At 36.7% G+C, this 24,143-nt stretch overlaps 1 protein-coding gene across 1 annotated transcript in view; it reads left to right on the top strand.

Annotated features, from left to right (window-relative positions):
- Nucleotides 1-24,143, top strand: part of ANKIB1 (ankyrin repeat and IBR domain containing 1) — a 181,072-nt gene that overhangs the window by 137,134 nt on the left and 19,795 nt on the right. The window contains exons 8-11 of the mRNA XM_008686227.2: nt 539-683; nt 2,267-2,433; nt 16,824-16,912; nt 23,072-23,202. Of these exons, the coding sequence (XP_008684449.1) occupies nt 539-683; nt 2,267-2,433; nt 16,824-16,912; nt 23,072-23,202 (532 nt within the window). The remainder of the gene's footprint in view (nt 1-538; nt 684-2,266; nt 2,434-16,823; nt 16,913-23,071; nt 23,203-24,143) is intronic.

Here is a 24,143-nt window from a genome sequence, read left to right as displayed (position 1 = left end):
AGAGTAGGACATGCAACTTAATACTCATCTAAATGGAATTTAAGGAGAGAGTCTTTTCTTCAAAAAGGTGTGCTATCTTCCAGTGCCTCTCCCAAATTACTTGGATTATCCATGACTTAATTCTATATAATTGGTCCCTTTTCTTTAAAGGTACAGAATATCATGAATTGAATATAACCTTTCTAAACCACTCATTTCTGAAATTTTAATGTTAATGATTTTGTTTCAGACTTTTAGAGAGGATAAAGCAAAAGAAGAACATTGTAAAAAATACATATATAAAACATAAATACAAGTATATATATTCTTATATGTGTGTATATATGTATAAATGAATGAATGGTTGGGCAGGTAGTAAGTGTTCAGTAATGTTTATGAATTTTATAAATCAGTGTATTACAATTGATACTTCATACTTTGTTCATTGTGTTATTTTAATTATACTCTTAACAGAAAATTCAGCATAAAGAAAAAATTCTTAGAATGTGCAAATAAATTATATTCTTCCTTTTTTTCTATCAATTGATAATTTTAATAGGTTTTTGAATCTGAAAATTCAAGAAGGTGAAGCTCACAACATTTTCTGCCCTGCATATGATTGCTTCCAACTTGTGCCTGTGGATATCATAGAAAGTGTAGTTTCTAAGGAGATGGACAAACGATATCTACAGTTTGATATTAAGGTATGCTGCCAGTTATCTGATTTCATTTTCATTTTATTTTTATTAAATCTGTATAACAGGTTTTATTTAATTGTTTTGTTTTATTTTTAAAAACACACAAAATAATGGACTCTGACTTTTGTCTCCCAGAAAAACTGCATGAAGGAATGGTGGCATTAATTAAAGTTTTCAGTTAAAGCATTTTTTTTTTGAAGATTTAATTTATTTATTTGAGAGAGAGAGGACATGCACAAGAGCCAGCAGGGGTGGGGAGGTCATGGCACAGAAGGAGAGGGAAAAGCAGACTCCCCACTAAGCAGGGAGCCCAACACCATGACCCGAGCCAAAGACAGATGCTTAACCAACTGACCCACTCAGGCGTCCCTATTATTTTTTTAAAGATTTTATTTATTGATTTTAGAGAGAGAGCACACACAGACATGCAAGTAGGGGGAGGGGCAGAGAAAGAGGGAGAATGAGAATCCCAAGCAGGTTCCACACTCAGCACAGAGCCCGACATGAGGCTTGATCTCACGACTCTGAGATCATGACCTGAGCCAAAACCAAGAGTTGGACACTTAACAACTGCTGAGCCACCCAGGGGCCCTAAAGCATTCTTTTATAATCATGGTAGATAAAATAAAAGTAAAAAATTGAAGTAGTAATTTACAAAAACAAAAAAACTTGTTCAAAACTATTTACCGACTGGTCTTTTATAACTGATCAAGACAGTGTTCAAAGTAAATAGTACCTATTTGCAGTTTTCCAAAAGACATATTTTAGACTTCTAAATGTAAATATTCAGAAGTAAAGATTATCAACTTGGAATGGGGTTTTTCAAAGAATAGTTTCATATAATGAATTATAATGTTTCCTTTTTTTTCTATATTTATTTTCATTTAAGAATTGTCCAGAAATATGTAAGTTATGTTCTTGTGTGGTTTAAAAATTATATTTTGGGGGTACCTGGGTGGCTCAGTCAGTTAAGTGTCCGACTCTTGATTTCAGCTCAGGTCATGATCTCCAGGTCATGCAATTGAGCCCCACGTCAGGCTCTGTGCTCAGAGGGGGGTCTCCTTAAGGTTTTCTCTCTCCCTCTGCCTTTGCCCCTCTCATAGGCATGTGTGCTTGCTCCTGCTCTCTCCCTAAAAAAAAAATTTATTCAGATTTTTTGAGGTCTAAACCCTATGACATATGAACTTTTCAAAAAGGTATCCTGCTGTTTTGTAACAAAGAAAGCATCATAATCTTGATTTTTATATTATTGGAGTGCCATTTAGAAATTTACAGTACTAATGCAACTAATAATCATATAATTATTTTCCATCAGAAAGGCAGCATATTGTATGAGAAAACATTTTTAAATTAAACATTTTCTGTGTGAAAAGTTGCATTTTTACTTCATTATCATCTACCTGGTTTTTAGATTAAAGAAAACATAAATTTAAAATGTCATGTTGTTACTAAGGTAATTACCTCTTTTTTCCTTCTTACTAAATTCTATACTTTCTGGTACTATTTTAAGTGTCTCTTGAGACTGATTACTCCTTGTTTTTTAGTTCACCCTTTTTTTCCATCTAAAGTAAATTGACATGTTTCAACAGGCCTTCGTTGAAAATAATCCTGCCATTAAATGGTGTCCTACTCCAGGCTGTGAAAGAGCGGTCAGACTTACAAAACAAGGGTCAAATACATCTGGGTCTGATACACTCAGCTTTCCCTTGCTCAGAGCTCCTGCTGTGGACTGTGGAAAAGGACACCTCTTCTGCTGGTCAGTATAAGACAAGTTGGAATCAGCCTAATCACCCTTCTAACAGTTTTTAAAGAGACTTTGCACCTTGAATTAGGCCTTTAGAGTGTAGTATATTTGATATCATTCTTATTAATTAAAAAAAATGTGTGATGAGTAGTCATAGTTTATATTTATTGTGTCCTTGATGTGTACCAAGCTTTATGCCAGATATTTTCATATATTGAATTCTCCCAACAATGCTGCTATGAGTCGAGTGTTGTTATTATACCCATTTTACAGATAAAGAATCTCAGGCATAGAGAAGTTGCCCGGGGTTATGCAACTAAGAAATGGCAAAAATGGGATTAGAGCCCAGCTCTGATTCCAGAGCCCACGCACTTAAACTCTAGTAACAAATTACTGAGAATAGATTAGAACATGTTAAGAACTTTACTTTTTTTCTTAAAATTGAAGACTCCAGCAGTGATTCTTAACCATGGATGCCCAGAATTAACTAAGACCCATTTTCCCAAATTTTCATCATAGGCCCCAACAAATAAGATTTTGATTTAGTAGGTTTTGATGTAGGGCCCCTAAAAAGAAGCTTGTAGGTGGTTCTAATGCACAGTCCTAGTTAAGAATCACTTTGTGTGTCTTGTGTTTTTTAACTATATGTCCGACATCAGCATTTAACTATATGTCTGCCTGTCAGCATTCTGCTTTATTCAGAGTAGATTCGATGATAATTAACCATTGTTTTTTTTTTTTAGGTAATTAAATGATCAGAAAAAGAAATAGTGTTTGTTCTCCTTTTTTCTCATTTCCAGATTTATCACATATGCAATGGTATACTTTAGATGGATATAGGACTCTATTTATTTACTTACCAGAAACCAAAGTCAAATTATAGCACTGCTAAATAGTAAAACGGCATAGTTAGGGAAATATTCCTACCCTGAAAGGTCTATTTCTTACCCTCATCAACATTATCATTAGCTAAAAATATTTCTTGAATTGCCAGTCTATGTATAGCACTGAACTCTCTAGGTCAGGTGTCAGAAAACTACTGTCCCTACCAATTTTTATTGGAACACAGCCACACCATTTGTGCCAATTTATTTTTTGTGGCTGCTTTCAGGCCATGGCAGCATTACATAGTTCCGACAGAAACCATATGGCGTACAAAACCCAAAATATTTACCATTTGGTTCTTTACAGAAAAGTTTGCTAGACTCCTGTGCTCTAGGTACTTGAATGAAGTGATTAATGAAAGAAAAATCACATTGACTACTTTGATGGCGAAATCAGACTCAGCAAGTAAAATACAACAGAATATTGAATAATAGATTACATCCACATGCCTTACGGTAATTTTTCAAAACATTTACAAGACAAATTCATAATTTTTAGTTTTACAAGTTTTACTATTTGCTGATTGGTTCTTAACTCCACCTTACTACCTCACCAGAAGAGGTCGGGATCCAGCTCAGAAGTGACAAGTGAGTTAATAAATTTATATGAGCTTAATAGTTCATAAATAAATAGTCCTTAAATGAATATGAACCCACTTTACTATAACATAAGAATACTAAAGTAAAAAAAATAAATAAAAGGAGCTTCCTTTTTGAGTTAGTATGGAGTTTCTTCAAAAACTTAAGCTCACATGCCCTAAGGCATCCCACTGTGTGCACCCTGTGCATCTAAAATGGTACTAATCAGGGGTGCCTAGGCAGCTCAGTCGGTTAAGTGACTGACTTCGGCTCAGGTCATGATCTCAGGGTCCTGGGATGGAGTCCTTTGTCATAGGCTCCACACTCAGTGGGGAGTCTGCTTGCCCCACCCCCCACTTGTGCACACACGCGCGCACGGCTCTCTCTTTTTCTCCCCTCGTGCACTCTCTTTCTCTCCCTCTTGTTCTCTCTCTCTCAAGTAAATAAATAAAATCTTTATTTAAAAAAAGCCTAAAAGGGGGTGCCTGTGTGGCTCAGTCAGTTAAGCATCTGCCTTTGGCTGGGCTCATGATGCTGGAGTCCCCTGATGGAGCCCTGCCTGGGGCTCCCCGCACAGTAGGCAGTCTGCTTCTCCCTCTGTCCTTTACCCTGCTCGTACTCTCTCTACCCCTTCTCTCAAATAAATGAATAAAACCTTTAAAAATTAAAAAATAAATTTAAGAAGCTGAAAAAAATAAAACAAAATGAATAGTACTAATCATGTATTATCCTTGGGAAAATTGAGAAAAGTTATCACATAAATCGAATTCTGAGTTCTCTGTTCATGTAAACATCCTGATTGAAAAAGGCTGATTTAGAGGATTGGTAGAGAAGCTACAAAAATGGAAAATATAAATTAGTAAAACATTTAGAAGATAAGGAGAAGAAAGCATTTCCTAAGATCAGAGAATAATAAAGTTTTGAAGGGAAAAGAAGAACCTGTGATTAGCATTGTCTTCTTAAGCTCCGTGGTTTCTGTGGTCTGGCTTTTACTAGTTTTTACTAGTAAACCTTTGTATGTTGCAGGTAATAAGTTTGGTTTGACTAAACATGACAAAACTAGTGGAAAAAACTACCAATATAGGTTAGACTCTAAAAGCTATATGAATGAATCTATAAACATATATGATGCTATAAATGTACATTTCTAGACCAGTAGTTGGAGAAATATATTCACTTATTCTTTCTCACACCCCAAAATATCGGGCTGCCTATACTCAAGATTCTTTGGAGACGATACACCAAGACCACAGGCCCTCTTTTGAATTTTATCCTAGTTCAGGGGATCTGTGAATGGCCACATGGATTCAAGGTCACATTTGGTAATTATTTACTCTTTCTCCATTCATAAGGGTAGTAGAGAGTTCAGCAAATAGAATCGTTTTCTGGACTAACAATTCTAAATCTAAATCCTTTTCTAGGATTTTTACATTGCCTGCTGCACCTCTCTAGGCATTAATTTGCAGTCTGTGTTTTTACATTCTTCCTACTTTTATTCATGTAGTAAAAGAGGTTTGCCTAAATCAGAAATTTCTAAAAATTAAAAAAAAATAAATTCTAAGAATTCTACTGCCCTTATCTATTTAATAGAGAGGCAAAATCTGCTGTATGCGAAAGGAAGCTTTCTCAGAGACATCTTCATAAAATAAAGGCATATGATTCTTGGTTTTGCTTCTTTCTTTCCCAAGAAAGCTCAGAAATATTCTCTAAAGATGATTACAAAAACCACAAGAAAAGGCAATAATAGTTCCTTCTTTTAAAGAGCTTCGTGTGACAGAATGAGTTGAGAGCCATCCTCAAGGGATGTGTGCCTGAATATAACTAAATATATTTATCAGTAGGAGGGAAGGTGGGAGTAGACATTTCCCTTCCCACCTCAGTGTAGCCCTTTCTCTTGTAACTTGTTCACCCACCACTTCTTTGCCCTTATTAACTGAACCTAGAATGCTTTCTCCCCCTAGCCTATATAATTATATTTTGTCTGATTTGACTGTGTTGTCCTGGACAGTGTTCGTAACTTGAGCCAGTGACCATCTCCCCTCTGTTTTTATTAAGTAGAATATGCTACTATGTAACTTCTGTGCCCTGTGAACAAACGCGAAGTCTTTCTTTTCTGAGGCAACTCTTTAAAGATTTGCTCTCTGAGGCGCCTGGGTGGCTCAGTTGGTTAATAGTTTGACTCTTGATTTTGGCTCAGGTCACCTCAGGGTCCTGGAATCAAGCCCCAGATCAGACTCTGCTCTCAGTGCGGAGTCTGCTTGTCCCTCTCCTCCTTTCCCTCCCCCCGTTTGCACTATCTCTAAAATAAATAAATAAAATCTTTTTAAAAATAAATATACTTTTTAAAAATAAAAAATAAAGATTTGTTGTCAAAAATACTTCTTAATACCACCCAAATTCTAATCTATGAGGAGAAGAACTTAAATTTAACGTTAGGTATAGTGGTCATTTCTCTCCTGTATCACCTCAGAGTATCCCCAGTCCCTTTAATCACCAGTGTTGCCTCTGGAAATAGAGACTTAAATGGAATTCATCTCTTCTAAATCTGTAGACAGCCAAATATATTTTAAAGTTATTCAATATAATTGACCGGCATGAATATTCTAAACAATAATATTCTGTGGTTTTAAAAATATATCACCCAGCTGTGGAACATCTATTTACTGAACTATGCAAAGAAACCTTTAAAGTAGTGTCACCATCACCATGAAACAAATTGAACCCAGTAAGATTTGGATTATAGAGATACAACTGATGAGAAATCACAGCATCAGGTTTCTAGTCCATTGAAGTTTCCGGTGAATCAGAGTACAATGTGCAGACTTGTCAGGTATTTCGGGAAATTTCCCAAGTGAATGTGCATTAGTGCATTAATATTGTTATCAACTTGTTCTGTTTTCCTCCAATACCCACAATAAAGATTTTGATAAAACTTACTCTCCTGTTAGGCTTATGAATCTTGATTGAGTTAAAGCACAGTTTCATGCTTCATCTCCTCCACAGACTTCAGACAGTGGACTCTTTAAGAGTCCTCTGGGCAAAATAAATGTTGTTCTTGTTTGTGGGCCCTAATAGTTGAATCTCATTTTCGCTTGCAAAATTAGAGTCTCAGTTCCTTAGCTTAATAGCTCTGGTTCTGGAAGAAGATTTTTCCAGACTGGCAGCATTTAGCTATTTAAGTATCAGAGCCCTGCAGACAAGCAGAACCTATTCCCCAGCTTGTCGTAGGCTCAGAAATGAGACATATTTATTTGATCAAAATTGATCATAAGACCCTGTTTAAATATCATGTCTACTCTATACAAAGTATCATACTCATCTAAATAAATACTGTTGAAAGTTCAATATATCAAGTTTCAGTGGAGCACATGATTGTCATTAATTGGGAGACACAGGGCCTACATTTGAGACTTAACTGCCGCTAACTAGCTGTGTGACTTGATGATAAACAAGCATCCTCTCTTATAGTACAGTAATACAGTTGAAGCCTTTGTAACTGATGCAATCAGCACAAAATGTAAGCCAAACTATTTGGCTTCAAATCTCAGCTCATCTGCTTGCTTTCTGTGTGACCTTTGGCAGAGTGCTGAGCCTCTCCATGCCTGTAAAATGGGGATAATAGTACTGATTTCAAAGAAGTGTTGTGTGGATTAAATGAGTCGGTACATGTAAGGAATTACAACATTGCCTGGTATACTAAAAAATATTCTTGTATGTTTGGGGGGGGGCAGGGGATGAGGCAGAGGGAAAGGAAGAGAATCTTAAGCAGGCTCCACACCCAGTATGGACCCTGATGTGGGACTCAATCTCACAACCCTGAGCCAAATTCAAGAGTTGGAAGCTTAACTGACTGAGCCACCGAGGCACCCCAAAAATACTAGTTTTTTAAAATTATAATTTTTAGTTAATTTGTTAATTAAGGGGAAAAGTTGTCTAAAGGAGGAGAATCATAAAATGAGGATTTCTACTTACTCAGGATGGGTCATTAATAAAGTTCTAAAATGGCAGTGAACTGAAATTGTCAACTTTTTTTTTTAAGAAGGAGGTGTTACGTTTTTTTTTACTAATAAACATGTAATATGATAAAAATTGTTACAACGCCAATCATATTACAATACATAAATGTATCAAAGTGGCACACTGTATACTTTAAATTCACACAATGTTACATGTCAGATTTATCAAAAAAAATTTGGAAAGGCAAAACTTTTAAGATTTTATTTATTTATTAGAGAAAAAGAGCACAAGTAGGGGGAGCGGCAGGCCAAGCGAGATGGAGAAGCAGGCTCCCTGCTGAGCAGAGAGCCTGATGTAGGGCTCAGTCTCAGGACCCTGGGAATCATGATCCGAGCCAAAGGCAGACACTTTAACTGACTGAGCCACCCAGGTACCCCAAGAAAAAAAATTTTTAATTAAAAGCTTACATAAATGAAGTGTTTCAGATCATGCTTCCAAAATATGTTCTAATATTTTATAGTAAATTTTCCCACCTACTGATTTTTTTAATTCCGTTAATTAACATACAATATATTATTAGTTTCAGAGGTAGAGGTCAGTGATTCATCAGTCTTATATAACACCCAGTGCTCATTACATCACATGCCCTCCTTAATGACTATCACCCAGTTACTCCATCTCTCCATCCCTCTCCCCGCCAGCAACCCTCAGTTTGTTTCCTATGATTAAGAGTCTTTATGGTTTGTCTCCTTCCCTGATTTCATCTTGTTTTATTTTTTCCTCTCCCCCCTATGATCCTCTGTTTTGTTTCTTAAATTCCACATCTGAGTGAGATCATATAATTGCCTTTCTCTGACTTTTTTGCTTAGCATCATATCCTCTAGTTCCATGCACATCATTGCAAATGGCAAGACTTCATTTTTTTGATGGCTGAGTAGTAGTCCATTGTGTGTATATATGTGTGTGTGTGTGTGTGTGTGTGTGTGTGTGTGTGTATATATATATATATATATCTTTTTTATCCATTCATCTGTCTGTGGACATCTGGGCTCTTTCCACGGTTTGGCTATTGTGGACATTGCTGCTATAAACTTTGGGGTGCAGGTGCCCCTTTGGATCACTATATTTGTATCTTTGGGGTAAATACCCAGTAGTGCAGAAATTGTCAACTTCTTGGTAGGAATTTCCCATCAGGTTATGAAACTTTAGTAAAAGGTTTTTCCTTTTCCAGAATCCTTTGTAGCCAGTGTATATTCCTGCCAGTGGTTGTGCATATTCAAAATTTTTCAAGGAAAGAGCCATTCCTCAATCTCTTGATATTAGTTAACTGTGATAGTTGGACAGGGTTAAGGATTTTATATTAGACAATCTTTTTTTTTCCTTTATAATGAAGCACTTTTCCCCTTATGAAGCACTTCACCCACTCTATTGGTGTGTCTAAATTTCAGTTGACTGCGAGGCAAAATTCCTCTTAAAATTACCTTGTTTTTAGTGACATTTTGAGGTACAGTCTCAACAATAGGTACTAGGTCTGTCAGAATACTTGTCACCAATCATCTGTATCTTGGTTAAAACTCTTCAGGAATTTAGCTTTACAGTATCTACAGAACATTCCAGTCTCTTTATTACTTGTCTCAGAATAACGTCTCTCCCTACATATGGCATAATTCAGATTATCAGTCACATAATGTCCAGTAGCATTGTTATTACCATACTTTAAAGTAGTTGGGCTTGTTTTCCCAAATACCTTAGTTTTAAAAGGCAACCTCTAGCTCCCTTTTTAATTTATAGTCCTTACTCTGATTTTTTATATAAAAAGCCTCTCCTTTTTATACCCATTCTTAACATTGCACTGGAAACTGCCATCGAGTTATAACATTCAGAAGTGATCCTGCTGATGGGGCTAGCACCTGAGGAAACAGCAGCTGTGTGTCCTCCTGTGAGGTTCTGGAAAAGAAAATCTTGCTATGTAATGCAACGCAGCCTCAGAGACCAAGAATACCAGTAAACAATTATGGCGTTTTGAAGAAATACAATTTATTTTTTCAGACTCCGTTTGAAAACATTGGGTTTTCCTCTCCACCGCCTCCCCCACTCAGTATTTTCTCAGTTTTGTCAGAAAATGTCCGAACACCAGAGCCAGTCATATTGGTATTGATTCTAGTAGGGAAAAAACATTCAATGTGCTGTTTAATCTTCAGGGGGAGAACTCTTAAAATTAATGGAAATAATTTATTTCATTGACTTCATTTGTTTTAGATACTGCAGATATGGAATTACACCTAATTTTTTTTTAATAAGTCATGAGAAATCTAGATTCTGTATTCCTACATGTATTCTCAAGCACCATATGGAAACACTGTTCCTAGATCTGTGGCATACTTTTTACTCTGGTGTATGCTAGTATATGTGCCAAATTAAAATTAACAGTTATCACAGATATGCCTTACATTTCCAGGAAGCAGAGTTTATTTTAATATGTACCAAAGCGAATGTAATATATCTACTTCCATTTTTTAACTTCCATTTTTAATCAACTCATTATTTTTTGAATGACTGTTAAGTTACCAATAAATTACTAAAAAATGTTATAAAACCACAGTTATGGAAAAGATTTCCCAAATAGTAATGTCAGAAATTGAAGCACACCAAATTACCCTTTCAAGATAATTGGTGTTTTTCTTTCTTCAAAACATTTTTAAGTATATAATTCAGTGGTATTAAGTACATTCCTAATGTTGTACAACCATTTCCTATACATTTACAGAACTTTTACCTCATACCAAACAGAAACTCTAACCATTAAGCAAAAACTCCCCATCCTCCCTTGCCCCATAGCTCCTGGTAACCACCATTCTACTTTCTGTCTCTGTGAATTCCCTATTCTGGATATTTAATGTAAGTGGAACCATACGATAGTTTTCCTTTTGTTTCTGACTTATTACACTTAGCATAATGTCTCAAGATTCATCCATGTTGTAGCATAAATCAGAATTTCATTCCTTTTTATGGCCTACTAATATTCCTGTGTGTGTGTGTGTGTGTGTGTGTGTGTACCACATTTTATTTATCTGCTCATTTGTTGATGGACACATGGGTTGTTAACAATATTCTGGCTGTTGTGAATAATACTGTTGTGAACATTGCTGAGAAAATTTTAGTCAATGCTTTCAATTCTTTTAAGTATATCCTTAGGAGTGGAATTGATAGATCATGTAGTAATTCTATGTCTTTTATTTTGAGGAACTACCAAACTTTTCCATAACAACTGCATCATTTTAGATTCCTACCAGCAAGGGTTCCAGTTTCTCCACATCCTTCCCAACACTTGTTGTCTTCCAGTTTTTTAATAGTAGCTATTTTAATGGGCTTGAAGTAGAATTGTTACATTCTTTTTTTTTTTTTTTAAGATTTTATTTATTAGAGAGAGCACAAGTTGGGGGGAGAGGGAGAGGGAGAGGGAGAAGCAGACTTCCCACTGAGCAGGGAGCCTGACATGGGGCTTGATTCCAGGACCCCGAAATCATAACCTGAGCCAAAAGCAGATGCTTAACCAACTGAGCCCCCCAGGTACCCTGTTAACATTCTTAATATAGTAAAGTGTTACTTTTTAGTTTGTAAGACTGCCTGCATCCGCAGGTGTCTTAATAGACTTAATCTTTGCAAATAAGATCTTTGTTTAAAATAACATATCATGATGGTGATAATGATGATGACACCTACAGATTAGGCTTTTCTTCCCCCCGCCCCCATGATATTTTGTTATTTACTGTAAAATTTCCTTTGTACTACAGAATATACCATCATATTGAATTAAAATAAGTAATTTTTAAAGGCTTTACCCCTTTTGAATGTTGATTTTTATTTTTTATTTTTATTTATTTTTTTAAGATTTTATTTATTTATTGGACAGAAAGAGACACAGTGAGAGGGGAACACCAGCAGGGGGAGTGGGAGAGTTAACGACTGAGCCACCCAGGTGCCCCTGATTTTTATATAGCTATAGAAAGAATGTAAAATCAAGTTAACTAATGATTAGTTGATATGTTCTTTATTATTTAAATCAAACTTTGCCAAATTCCAGTGAAACAGAAAATTGGGATTCAGCAAACTCAAAAGTAAATTAGATTGCCCTGTTACTTGGGGATTTTAAGGTGAAAGTAACAACAAGAATGTGATGTAATCAAAAGAAAGGTAGAGTAGAGGGGTGCCTGGGTGGCTCAGCCATTAAGCATCTGCCTTTGGCTCAGGTCATGATCCCAGGGTCCTGGGATCAAGCCCCACACCAGGCTCCCTGCTCGGCAGAAAGCCTGTTTCTCCCTCTCACACTCCGCTTGCTTGTGTTCCCTTTCTTGCTGTCTCTGTCAAATAAATAAAATATTTAAAAAAAAGAAAGGTAGAGTAGCCATCCTTCTATCACTCAAACTAGATTTTAAACCAAAGACTGTAGTAAGAGATGAAGAAGGACACTATATCATAATAAAGGGGGTCTATCCAACAACAAGATCTAACGATTGTAAATATTTATGCCCCTAATTTGAGAGGAGCCAAATATGTAAGTCAATTAATAACAAAGAAACTCAATGATAATACAATAATAGTAGGGGACTTCAGCACCCCATTCACAGCAGTGGACAGATCATCTAAGCAGAAGGTGAGCAAGGAAACAAGGGCTTCGAATGACACACTGGACCAGATGGACTTAACAGATATATTCAGAGCATTTTACCCTAAAGCAGCAGAATGTACATTCTTTTCAAGTGCACGTGGAACATTCTCCAGAGTAGATCACATACTGGGTCACAAATCAGGTCTCAACCAGTACAAAAAGATTGAAATCATACCATACCTATTTTCAGACCACAATGCTATGAAACTTGAAGTTAACCACAAGGAAAAATTTGGAAGGACCACAAATACATGGAGATCAAAGAACATTCTACTAAAGAATGAATGGGTCAGCCAGGAAATCAAAGAATTTTTTAAAAACATGGAAGCAAATGAAAGTGAAAACAACAGTTCAAAATCTTTGACATGAAGCAAAGGCAGTCCTAAGAGGAAAGTATATAGTAATATAGACCTTCCTCAAGAAGCAAGAAAAGTCTCAAATATACAACCTAATCTTACATCTAAAGGAGCTGGGAAAAGAACAGCAAATACAGCCTAAATACAGCAGGAAAAGATAAATAATAAAGATTAGATGAGAAATCAATGATATAGAAATCAAAAAAACAGGACAGATCAACAAAACTAGGAGCTGGTTCTTTGAAAGAATAAGATCGATAAACCACTGGCCAGGCTTATCAAAAAGAAAAGAGGAAGGACTCAAATAAATAAAATCATGAATGAAAAAGGAGAGATCACAGTCAACACTGCAGAAATACCAACAATTAGAATATTATGAGCAGTTACATGCCAACAAATCAGGCAATCCAGAAGAAATTAATGCATTTCTAGAAACCTAAACTATTGCAACTGAAACAGGAAGAAATAGAAAACCAGAACAGACCCATAACCAGCAAAGAAATTAAAGCAGTCATCAAAAATTTCCCAACAAAAAAGGGCCCAAGGCCAGACGGCTTCCCAGGGGAATTCTACCAAACATTTAAGGAAGAATTAATACCTGTTCTTCTGAAGTTGTTACAAAAAATAGAAATGGAAGGAAAACTTCCGAACTCATTCTGTGAGGCCAGCATTACCTTGATCCCAAAACCAGATAAAGACCCCAGTAAAAGGAGAATTATACAAGCAGATGAATATCCCTGATGAATATGGATGCAGAAATTCCCACCAAGATACTAGCCAATAGGATGCAACAGTACATTAAAAGGATTATTCACCACAACCAAGTGGGATTTATTCCCGGGCTGTAGGGATACTTCAACATCCACAATCAATCAGTGTGATACACTGTATTACTAATAGGATAAGAACCATATGAACCATATGATAAAAAGTATTTGACAAAGTACAGCATCCTTTCTTGATAAAAACCCTCCACCATGTAGGGAGAGAGGGAACATTTCTCAACATCATAAAAGCCATATAAGAAAGACCCACAGCAAATATCCTCAGAGGGGAGAAACAGAGCTTTTCCCCTAATATCAGGGACACGACAGGGATGTCCACTCTCACCACTGTTGTTCATCATTGTAGTGGAAGTCCTAGCCTCAGCAATCAGACAGCAAAAAGAAATAAAAGGCATCCAAATCAGCAAAGAAGTCAAACTTTCACTCTTCACAGATGACAGGGTACTCTGTGGAAAACCCAAAAGACCCCAGCAAAAAATTGCTAGAACTGATAAAGGAATTCAGCAAAGTTGCAAGGTATAAAAGCAACACACAGAAGCCTGTTGCATTCCTATACACTAACAGTGAAACAACAGGAAGAGAAATCAAGGAATCGATCCCATTTACAATTGCACCAAAAACCATTAGATACCTAGGAATAGAAGCTAACCAAAGAGATAAAAGATCTGTACTCAGAAAACTATGGAACACTTAATGAAAGAAATTGAGGAAGACACAAAGAAATGGAAAAACATTCCATGCTCATGAAGTGGAAGAACAAATATTGTTAAAATGTCTGTGCTACCCAAAGCAATCTACACGTTCAGTGCAATCCCTATCAAAATACTACCAGCATTTTTCACAGAGCTGGAACAATCCTAAAATTTGTATGGAACCAGAAAAAAGACCTCAAATAGCCAAACGAATACTGAAAAAGAAAAAGCTGACATCACAATTCTGGACTTCAAGCTATATTACAAAGCTATAATCATCAAGACAGGATGGTACTGGCACAAAAACAGACACATAGGTCAGTGGAACAGAATAGAGAACCCAGAAATGGACCCTCAACTCTGTGGTCAACTAATCATTGACAAAGCAGGAAAAAATATCCAGTGGAAAAAAGACAGTCTCTCCAGCAAACGGTGTTCAGAAGATTGGATAGCCACATGCAGAAAAATGAAACTGGACCACTTTCGTACAGCATACACAAAAACAAATTCAAAATGGATGAAAGACCTAAATGTGAGACAGGAATCCATCAAAATCCTAGTGGAGAACAGAGGCAGCAACCTCTTTGAACTGTGGCTGCAGCAACTTCTTGCTAGACACGTCTCCAAAAGCAAGGGAAACAAAAGCAAAAATGAACTATTGGGATTTCATCAGGATAAAAAGCTTTTGCTTGGCAAAGTAAATAACCAACAAAACTAAAAGACAACCTACAGAATGGGAGAAGATATTTGCAAATGACATATCAGATAAAGGGCTAATATCCAAAATCTATAAAGAATTTATCAAACTCAACACCCAAAAAACAAAAAATTCAGTCAAGAAATGGGTAGAAGACATGAACAGACATTTCTCCAAAGAAGGCATACAGATGACCAATAAACACATGAAAAATGCTCAACATCACTCAGGGAAATAACGATCAAAACCACAATGAGATACCACCTCACACCAGTCAGAATGGCTAAAATTAACAACTCAGGAAACAACAGATATTGAAGATGTGAAGGAAAGGGAACCCTCTTACAGTGTTTGGTGGGAATGCAAGCTGGTGCAGCCACTCTGGAAGACAGTATGGAGGTTCCTCAAAAAGTTGAAAATATAGCTACCCAATGACCTAGCAATTGCACTATTAGGTATTTATTGTAAGTGTACAAACATAGTGATCCGAAGAGGCACCTGCGCCCCAATGTTTATAGCATCAATGTCCACAATACCCAAACTGTGGAAAGAGCCCAAATGTCCATTGACGGATGATTGGATAAAGAAGAGGTGGTATATTTATACCATGGAATATTACTTAGCCATCAAAAAAATGAAATCTTGCCATTTGCAAAATGTGGATGAAAATAGAGGGTATTATGCTAAGGGGGAAATAAGTCAGAGAAAGACAAATAACCATATGGTTTCACTTGTGTAATTTAAGTAACAAAAAGATGAACATAGGGGAATGGAAGGAAGAATAAAAACAGAGAAAGAGGCAAACTATAAGAGACTCTTTAACTGTAGGGAACAAACAGGATTGCTGGAGGGGAGGGTGGGAGGATGGGGTAACTGGGTGATGGGCATTAAGGAGGGAGCTTGAAGTAATGAGCCCTGGGTGTTACATGCAACTGATCAATCACTTAATTCTATCCCTGAAACTAATAATACACTGTATGTTAACTAAATTGAAAAGAAATTTTTTTAAAAAAATTTTTAAAGAATGTGACATAAAATAGTGCTTTTAAAACTTTAAAATGCAGAAGGGTCGTGTGGTAATTTTGATAACATGTAGATTCTAATTAGTAGGTCTTATGGGCCTGGTCTTTGTCATGTTTAACAAGCTCCTGAATGGCAGCAAGTCTGCTCACCCAGAGAATAAACTTCAAGTACAAGAATTTAAAGTATTAGTGAAGGCAGAACTTAACTGATAAAAATATCTTACAGCTCTTCTGGCATGCAAAAGTAAATTACAAATATTAGGTAATCTATTTTGAACATTTAACAATGTGTAACTGAATGTACTGATTTAAAAAAAAAAAAATTGGGGGCGCCTGAGTGGCTTAGTCGTTAAGCGTCTGCCTTCGGCTCAGGGCGTGATCCCGGAGTTCTGGGATCGAGCCCCACGTCAGGTTCTTCCGCTGGGAGCCTGCTTCTTCCTCTCCCACTCCCCCTGCTTGTGTTCCCTCTCTCGCTGGCTGTCTCTCTCTCTCTCTCTCTCTCTCTCTGTTAAATAAATAAATAAAATCTTTTAAAAAAATAAAATAAATTAAAAAATTAAAAAATAAAAAAAAATTGGACCTGGTGTTTATCAAGCTCTGAAATCACGTTTTCAGTTCTTCTCTTGAAGTGCTTCTCTCACTGATCACTGTGCCTCAGTTTTCTCAACTTTAAAATTGGAAGGGTACTTTCCATCTATTCTTTTACCTCGATGTTGATAAAGAATTTTTTTTAATTGCCTCTTTTATGTTTTCCTCCTTAGGGAGTGCCTTGGTGAAGCACATGAGCCTTGTGACTGCCAAACATGGAAAAATTGGCTACAAAAAATAACTGAAATGAAACCAGAAGAACGTAAGGGGACTCTTAGATAGCTATACTATGTATGTTCTAATAGCATTTAAAAGATAATGTGGTCCTATTACTACTTAGAGTCTTCATTAAGTAAGTTTTCAAGTTGGTTAATGCTGTTTAGCTCTCCAGTTTAACATTACACCTCTAACTAACACCCTTTTGAACATCACAAGGTTTTTGCATTGGGGAATCACAGACAGGTTCCATGGTTCTAACTGACTGTTTTCAGTTAAGATAAACAGGGTAAATATGGGTCACATTTAAGCCCTTCTCCCACAGCCACTCCCCTTTATCCTGGGGTGGACCACCTAGCTTTTTTGTACCTTAAGGGAAGAAATGTATAAACTGTAGTGAGAGGAAGCTTCTTATCTTCCTGGAAACTTCCAGTGGATGATAAGATAAGTTAATTTCTTGACATTATGTGGCTCTGTAGATTTACTTATTTTAAATGGCATGTCTAACTGTTTTTACTGAGATTTCTATAAATACATATTAATCCTACAGAAATGCTATGAAATTGGTGTTAGTAATCCCATTTTGTAGATGAAGTCATTAATACTTAGATTGGATTGAGTGACATCAGGTACAAGGCATGTGCCTGGAAACGAATGGGTTTTAATTAGCCTTCCTAATAGCAATTCCTGCATTTAACAAGTAAACAGATCTGCTTTGCAATTATTTTTCATCCCCTGAAGTGTTTTATGACAATTGCTTTCTTTCAAATTAATTTAAAAGGTAATTTCATTTTTTTAACTTTTTATATAATGGAGTTAGTTTGAGGTAGTACAAATCAGGATAAAGAATTCACTCTGATTCTGCACTTATTATGAACAAAGCACTTGATGATGATGTCAGCCTTCAAAAAGTACATAAGCTAGGAGGGAAGCAGTCAGATCATTACAATATCATATGATAACTAATATGGTTGGGTAAAGATAAGAGTACAAAAACAAGAAAACTAAATCAGGATGGGCAGAGGGGTGTCATAGAATTCTCCTGAAGGCAGTGAAGTAGGAATTGGGTTTTAGCATATCCACAGAGGCAGAGATGTGGTAGGTATAGCTGTCAGCAGCTGAAGTGATGCTGGGAGGGCCTGGCTGACAGCTCTGAGACCCTACAGGCTTGTGTTATATCGGGCAATACACCATTAGATTTTGCTTTCTTTTTCTTTTTTTTTTTTTTCTTCTGGCACCAAGAAACATCTATATTTCTATTAGACATGGTTGGCTATTGCTCACCTACTTACAGTTCTTTATACCTTTATATGAAGCTTAACGTTAAGGTCCATGGGAGAAATTGCAAGAGATGAGGTTGGAAAGGTAGGTGTTGCCAGATGGTGAGGATTTTTGCCAAATTGTCTGAAGTCATCTTATTACAGAATAAGCTATATGATGCATTTTTTAAGTAGGAAAATGGCATTATCTGAGATATTTTTATGAAGATAACTAATGACTGGGCAGGTGACACTGAAGGATAGAGAGATCAAAATAGGGAGGTGAATTTTTAGTTTGAGTCAAAGGATGTATGATTGGTCAACAGGAAATTCAGATACAAGAGTAACTTTCAGGGGGAAAGAAATGATTTGTTGTGGGCATTGTGAACTTTGAGGTACTTGTAGGACATATATGTGGAGGTGTGCAGTGGTATTTTAGAAGTGCTTGTCTGCAGCTCGTAAGAGATGCTGAAAAAACTTAGGAATAAGTTATTGCTTTTAAGTGGTATCCATATTATTTATGTAACATTTATGGAGTGCTACTTTATATTAGAATATGGAAATAAGGTGCCCTCTACATTCTTGAAATTTTACATTTTAGAGACGAAGACAGCAATACACAAAACTAAGAAAAAGAAGTATTATTAATGCTGTGAAAGAACGCATACCTGTGGTACATTATGAGGGAGGGAAGAGATCAAAGAGAAGATTGTTTTTCTCTCTGAGAGGGTCGGGAAAAGCATTTTGAAGAACTGGTGCACAGGCTGCATCTTGAGAGCTGATAGGTGTTCTTCACACAGACCAGAACAGGAAGGGCATTTGGGCTTCTGGTGAAGGAGAGCTGTGAAATAGCATGTTCAAGGACTGCAGATCCTGCAGTACAACCAGTGCAAAGGAAGGCAGAAGTCCGATCAGGTGTCAGGACCAGGCGGGGGTTCTGTGGGTGCTGGGAGGTTTGACTTCATCCTGAGACACTGAGAAGCAGTTCTGAGTAGGAGAGTGAGAATTGAAGATGCTTACTTCGATCACTCAGGTGGAAGTGTGGATGGTGAATAGAGACTATTGAGAGACAAGTTAAGAACGCTGTTTCTTAGAAAACTTCAAAATGTCCAGGTGAGAGGATAATGAGGGTTTGAACAAGACAGGGGCAATGCAGACAGGAGAGGAGAGGTGTATACAGGAGAGTTAAGAAGATACAGTTTTATTAAGTTACTTATCAGTTGCCTAGAAGTGTTAATGCACCACAAGAAATCATTAGCACAATATAGTATTTATTAATTCTTGAGCAGAAAATGGCCGTAAGTATCTGATTTAAGATATGAAGCAAACATTTTGAAATGGGTGATTGTTTTTAGTTATCTCTTACCATTGTAAAATTGGTCATTCATTCCATACCCATGAATAAGTTTTTACTAGGGCAAGAGAGAGAGAATGACCTGGCTACTAAGTACAGATTATCACTGGGACTGTGACAAAAATATCCTTACATATGATCATGATCCTGATAACGAGAGAAGAAAAGTAGAAGAACTAGAAATGATATATATGGTGTATACACGATTACTTGGGGTGGCCAGAGACAGGGAGACCTCAAGTGAAAAACTGAAGATTTCCTCAAGGAGTTGCAAGTGGGGTTTTAATTCAGAATGATGGAGGAACTTGAGAAAATTGGATAGAAGATAAGAGACTGAGGACACCTGAAAAGTTGTCTACCGGAGAAGGACCAAAGCCAAGACTGCAGAGAAAGTTCCCAGTTGCTGAGAAAAACCTAGGAGTTTTCTCATTGTCTTGCAGACTGAAGTGTGTTGACCAGCTGACTACTATTAATGGCCACCTAAGTTTATGAAATTTAGGATGAGGCTTAAAGCAGATAATACTAGGCCAACTGTAAGGCTTAAGCAGAACATCATCATTAAATACATTAAAACAATATTCCAAGAAAGGAAAGTATGATTAAATGCTGTATTGTTTACATATTCATTTGTTGGGTCATGATCACATACATACTTTTGGCATAAGCATTTTCAACTGAACTTGTCGATTCACGAGATCATTTTCTCCCTTATGCCTAGTTTTCCAAAGTCTTTGAATTACAAGACGCAAAAGGAGTGACAAAATCTAATTAATGAGAAAAACTATTATAAAATATACTAAGATTCGTTCAAAGAATTCCATATAAAGATTCAAATACTATTTTTCAGCACTGAAACTGCCTCTGTTATGTCTAATCAGAGAAGAAGAAGGAGTGATTATAATTTGTGTGAAACAATGGTTAATTTATAAAAATTTTGAGACCAGTTTTTCCAGAGTACACGATAAATGGTTATTGAATGGGATTCAAATAGTCTCCTTAAGAAGTCATTCTTTAAAATCATCTTTGTTTTGGACAACCCTGTCAGGACCCCTCTCATTCCTGAGAGCTTTTTCTGTATCCTTGTTTAATAAACTTCTGTTACTTTACTCTCAAAAAATAAATAAAAATAAATAAATAAATAAATAATAAAAATAAGATCAACTTTGTTTTCACTTGCATACATATTGATTCTGTTAGATCTTAGATTGTTATGCACTTTAATACTTGATTAAATGAAGTTAATATTTCTTACAAAGAGACCTAAGCACACTAGATTTTTGAAGAAAGAAGATCAGGTACAAAGACATGTAACTGAAGTCAAGGAAAAAGTCTGGAACTTAGTAAGGGTGAAGAAAACTCACCAGGTAGACTGAAGGGGGAGATAAGGTAATGCAGGTATGAAGCAAAGTGTATACAAAAGGCGGGTATGTGAAATGACCGTGTTCAGAGAACTAGAAGTAAAGGCATTTTTCCAGTATAAGTTTTTGTTTTAATAATAGTAAAAAAATAATAATAACAATAGTTATTTCCTGAACACGATTTACTTTATACAATCCTCTAGAAGGCAGTTAGGAACTAGCATTCTCTCCGAGGGTGGGAGAAAAAAACTGTTATGTTGCAAATCACACAAGCTGCTTTGTTTTAATGGCTTTGTGCTTTATTTATTATAACAATGGACAATAAAGTTCATTAGAATATGTTAGAGCCTCTGAGCTAAAAATAATGTTGATGCTAAAGGGAGGAGACAGGCCACTACTTAAAAATTAGACATTGTACTTAGTGATTAGGTTTTAAAGCAATACCCTCTGTAAATGGCATTACTTTCACAGCTTGACCTGATCAGCTGTAAGTATAATTTCCTCATGAAACTCTTATTCTCCACCGAGTTAACTGAAAATTCTATGTAGCAACACCCTAATCAAACCGTTTCTATCAAGTGGGTTTAGAACTGAAGTGGGTCTGATCACTTCATTGCCTCTGTTGTTTTGTCTTTGCTATGTGGAATTGAAAACCAGTGCTTCCCAGTCCAGCAGTAGCTCCCGTTCTCTTGTTGAACAGACTTAGGTAGGCACCTTGGGGTTCCTTATGGCAAGACAGCCCCACTCCTGCACTGATAGGCTCCATCAAAGGGCTGCTCCTAGAGATCAGTTCTCCCAGTTCATATACTGAGCCACTTCCCAGGGGTTCCGTCAACCCAAACTTTTGTCTCCCTTCCCTCTCCAGGGTTGGGTCACTTTTCCTTTTAAACTTCAAAACTCACCTGCTTTTAACAGTAGTGCTGACTCCTCACCCCACCCATTTGAGAGTATCTGCATGTAATCAGGGCCTTGATTGGATGGGCCACTTTCAATGATTTCAAAGTAATTTTTGGACATCTCTTTCAGGAAAGAAAAGGTAGAGCTTCCCTGTGCACTTAGAGCTAAAAAACAAAACAAAATTTAACAAAATTAAAAAGTTTTTTAATTGTGCCTCTGGAACTCTCTAATCACTAACTCTCCCCACTTGGGGTGCTGGGAGGGGTGTTGGTTATAGAATATAAAACACAAGATTTAGAATCTTTTAAAACCATGACATTCCTTAAGACTGCAGATCTCAAATCAGAATAGAATAAATTGAGTTTAAGATGAAGAATATAAGATTGGCATGGGGCGAGAGTGAGGGAGAATCTTGCCAGGTAGAGAGAGGCCAAATCATGAAGGGCTTGGTATTTTTTGCTAAAACAATTTGATTTTATTTTGCAGTCAGTGGGAAGCATCTAAAAGATTTCAAGGAGATACGTATTTCTCAAAGATCACTGTGTAGGCTGTGTAGTGGAAGTTGGGGGCAGAAGGAGCTGGGGAGATAGGTTGGTTTTTTAATTGTCTAGGTGGAGGACCCTAGCTAAAGCAGTAAGAAGTCGAAATGGAGAGGAGACAGATAAGAAAGAGAAAGAGGTAGAAACTATGGAATGCAGCAGGTGAGGGAGAAAGGAGGGTATCCCAGATCACACTCTCCTGGATTGATTCTGAGTAGATGATCATATCATTTACCAGGACAGGGAATAGAGAAAGGGGCAGGTTTGGGGGAAATAATAAATTTAGTTTTAGACATGTCACATTGGATTCATTTTTAGTTTATCTGAATCATGGGTAAAAAAAGATACTGATATTTCAGTATAATTTTTGTGTTTTTTACTGTGATGAAGAGTATCTGGTCATTATGTTTGCAACTGACCTATTTAAGAAATTATTGCCTAAAATTACCATTCTTTCTATAATTCTCTTTGATGCAATAGTTATTTTAAACAGACAGTAATATATTGCTTTCTGTTAACTTTAGTTCTTTTCTTCCCCAGTTTATTTGGACACAACTTTAGAGAAAAATTTCTTTAAATCAGATTTCATAAATAGAGCTTTCGGAATACAGCCCCTTACCGTATAATCATGCTATTCAAAACAAAGCAGTTTAAAAACTTTGCCATAGACCCTAATAGGAAAGTAAATATATGGTTAAAATTGAGAGACAATCTACAAAGAAAACTTTGGGGGGTGGGGTTCCCTCTGAAGTTCTACACTAAATCATGTGTTTTGTGTTTGTGCTTAATATCCTGAAGTTGTAGGAGTTAGTGAAGCTTATGAGGATGCTGCCAATTGTCTCTGGTTGTTAACTAACTCTAAGCCTTGTGCTAACTGTAAGTCTCCGATACAGAAGAATGAGGGATGCAATCACATGCAGTGTGCTAAGGTAAGAAGTTAAAGAGGATTTTGCATGCTTTGCAGTTAGAATCTTAATTTGACAATATTAATCCAAAGAAGAAACAAGCATAAAACTGTTGCTGGGTTTCAGATGGATTCCAGGAGATTACATTCTATATTCTTTGTTGAATAACGTAAGTATTGCTTTATACTACTACATTTTACACTCGTAATGAATGTTAAAAATAGGTTAAGGATTCAGTGGTATTTGGCCTGAAGGTGAGAAACACCTGAATCACTTCCCTGCTAATCTTTCCCAGTGAGGATACTGAAATCTTACCTGCTGAACTACAGACTCCTCCCGGCCCCTGCCCAGTAAGGATCCTGAGAGAGTTTTGTCTATATATAAATAATAATATTAAATGATAAAGTGCTATTTTATATGAAATCTCTTACAAAGCTGGCTTTCAAGTGTGCAGCTTGGATTCAAGGCCCAAGTCAGGCCCCAGGCAATTCCCATAAGTCCACATCTAACTATTGGTGTCTGTGTAGAGGTGGCTGTATAATAAAAGTACCCAAAGCAGTGGACACTTAGGTCTGCTAATGAAATCATCAGTTAAATCATTCATTCATTCAATCCTGTATTGAAAATGTCAACAAAGATCTTCCTGACCGAAACATAATTAATATAAATAATTACTTTTGGAAGGCTACCCTCCTGGTTTGGTTACATAGAAAGAAACTGCCGGGGCGCCTGGGTGGCACAGCGGTTAAGCGTCTGCCTTCGGCTCAGGGCGTGATCCCGGCGTTGTGGGATCGAGCCCCACATCAGGCTCCTCCGCTAGGAGCCTGCTTCTTCCTCTCCCACTCCCCCTGCTTGTGTTCCCTCTCTCGCTGGCTGTCTCTATCTCTGTCAAATAAATAAATAAAATCTTAAAAAAAAAAAGAAAGAAAGAAAGAAAGAAAGAAAGAAAGAAAGAAAGAAAGAAA

This window comes from Ursus maritimus, unplaced genomic scaffold (assembly GCF_017311325.1).
Source record: "Ursus maritimus isolate PB19 unplaced genomic scaffold, ASM1731132v1 scaffold_3, whole genome shotgun sequence".
NCBI classification, from domain to species: Eukaryota; Metazoa; Chordata; class Mammalia; order Carnivora; family Ursidae; genus Ursus; species Ursus maritimus.
Note: the sequence above shows the minus strand (reverse complement) of the source record. Positions and strands in the feature narration are given on the sequence as shown.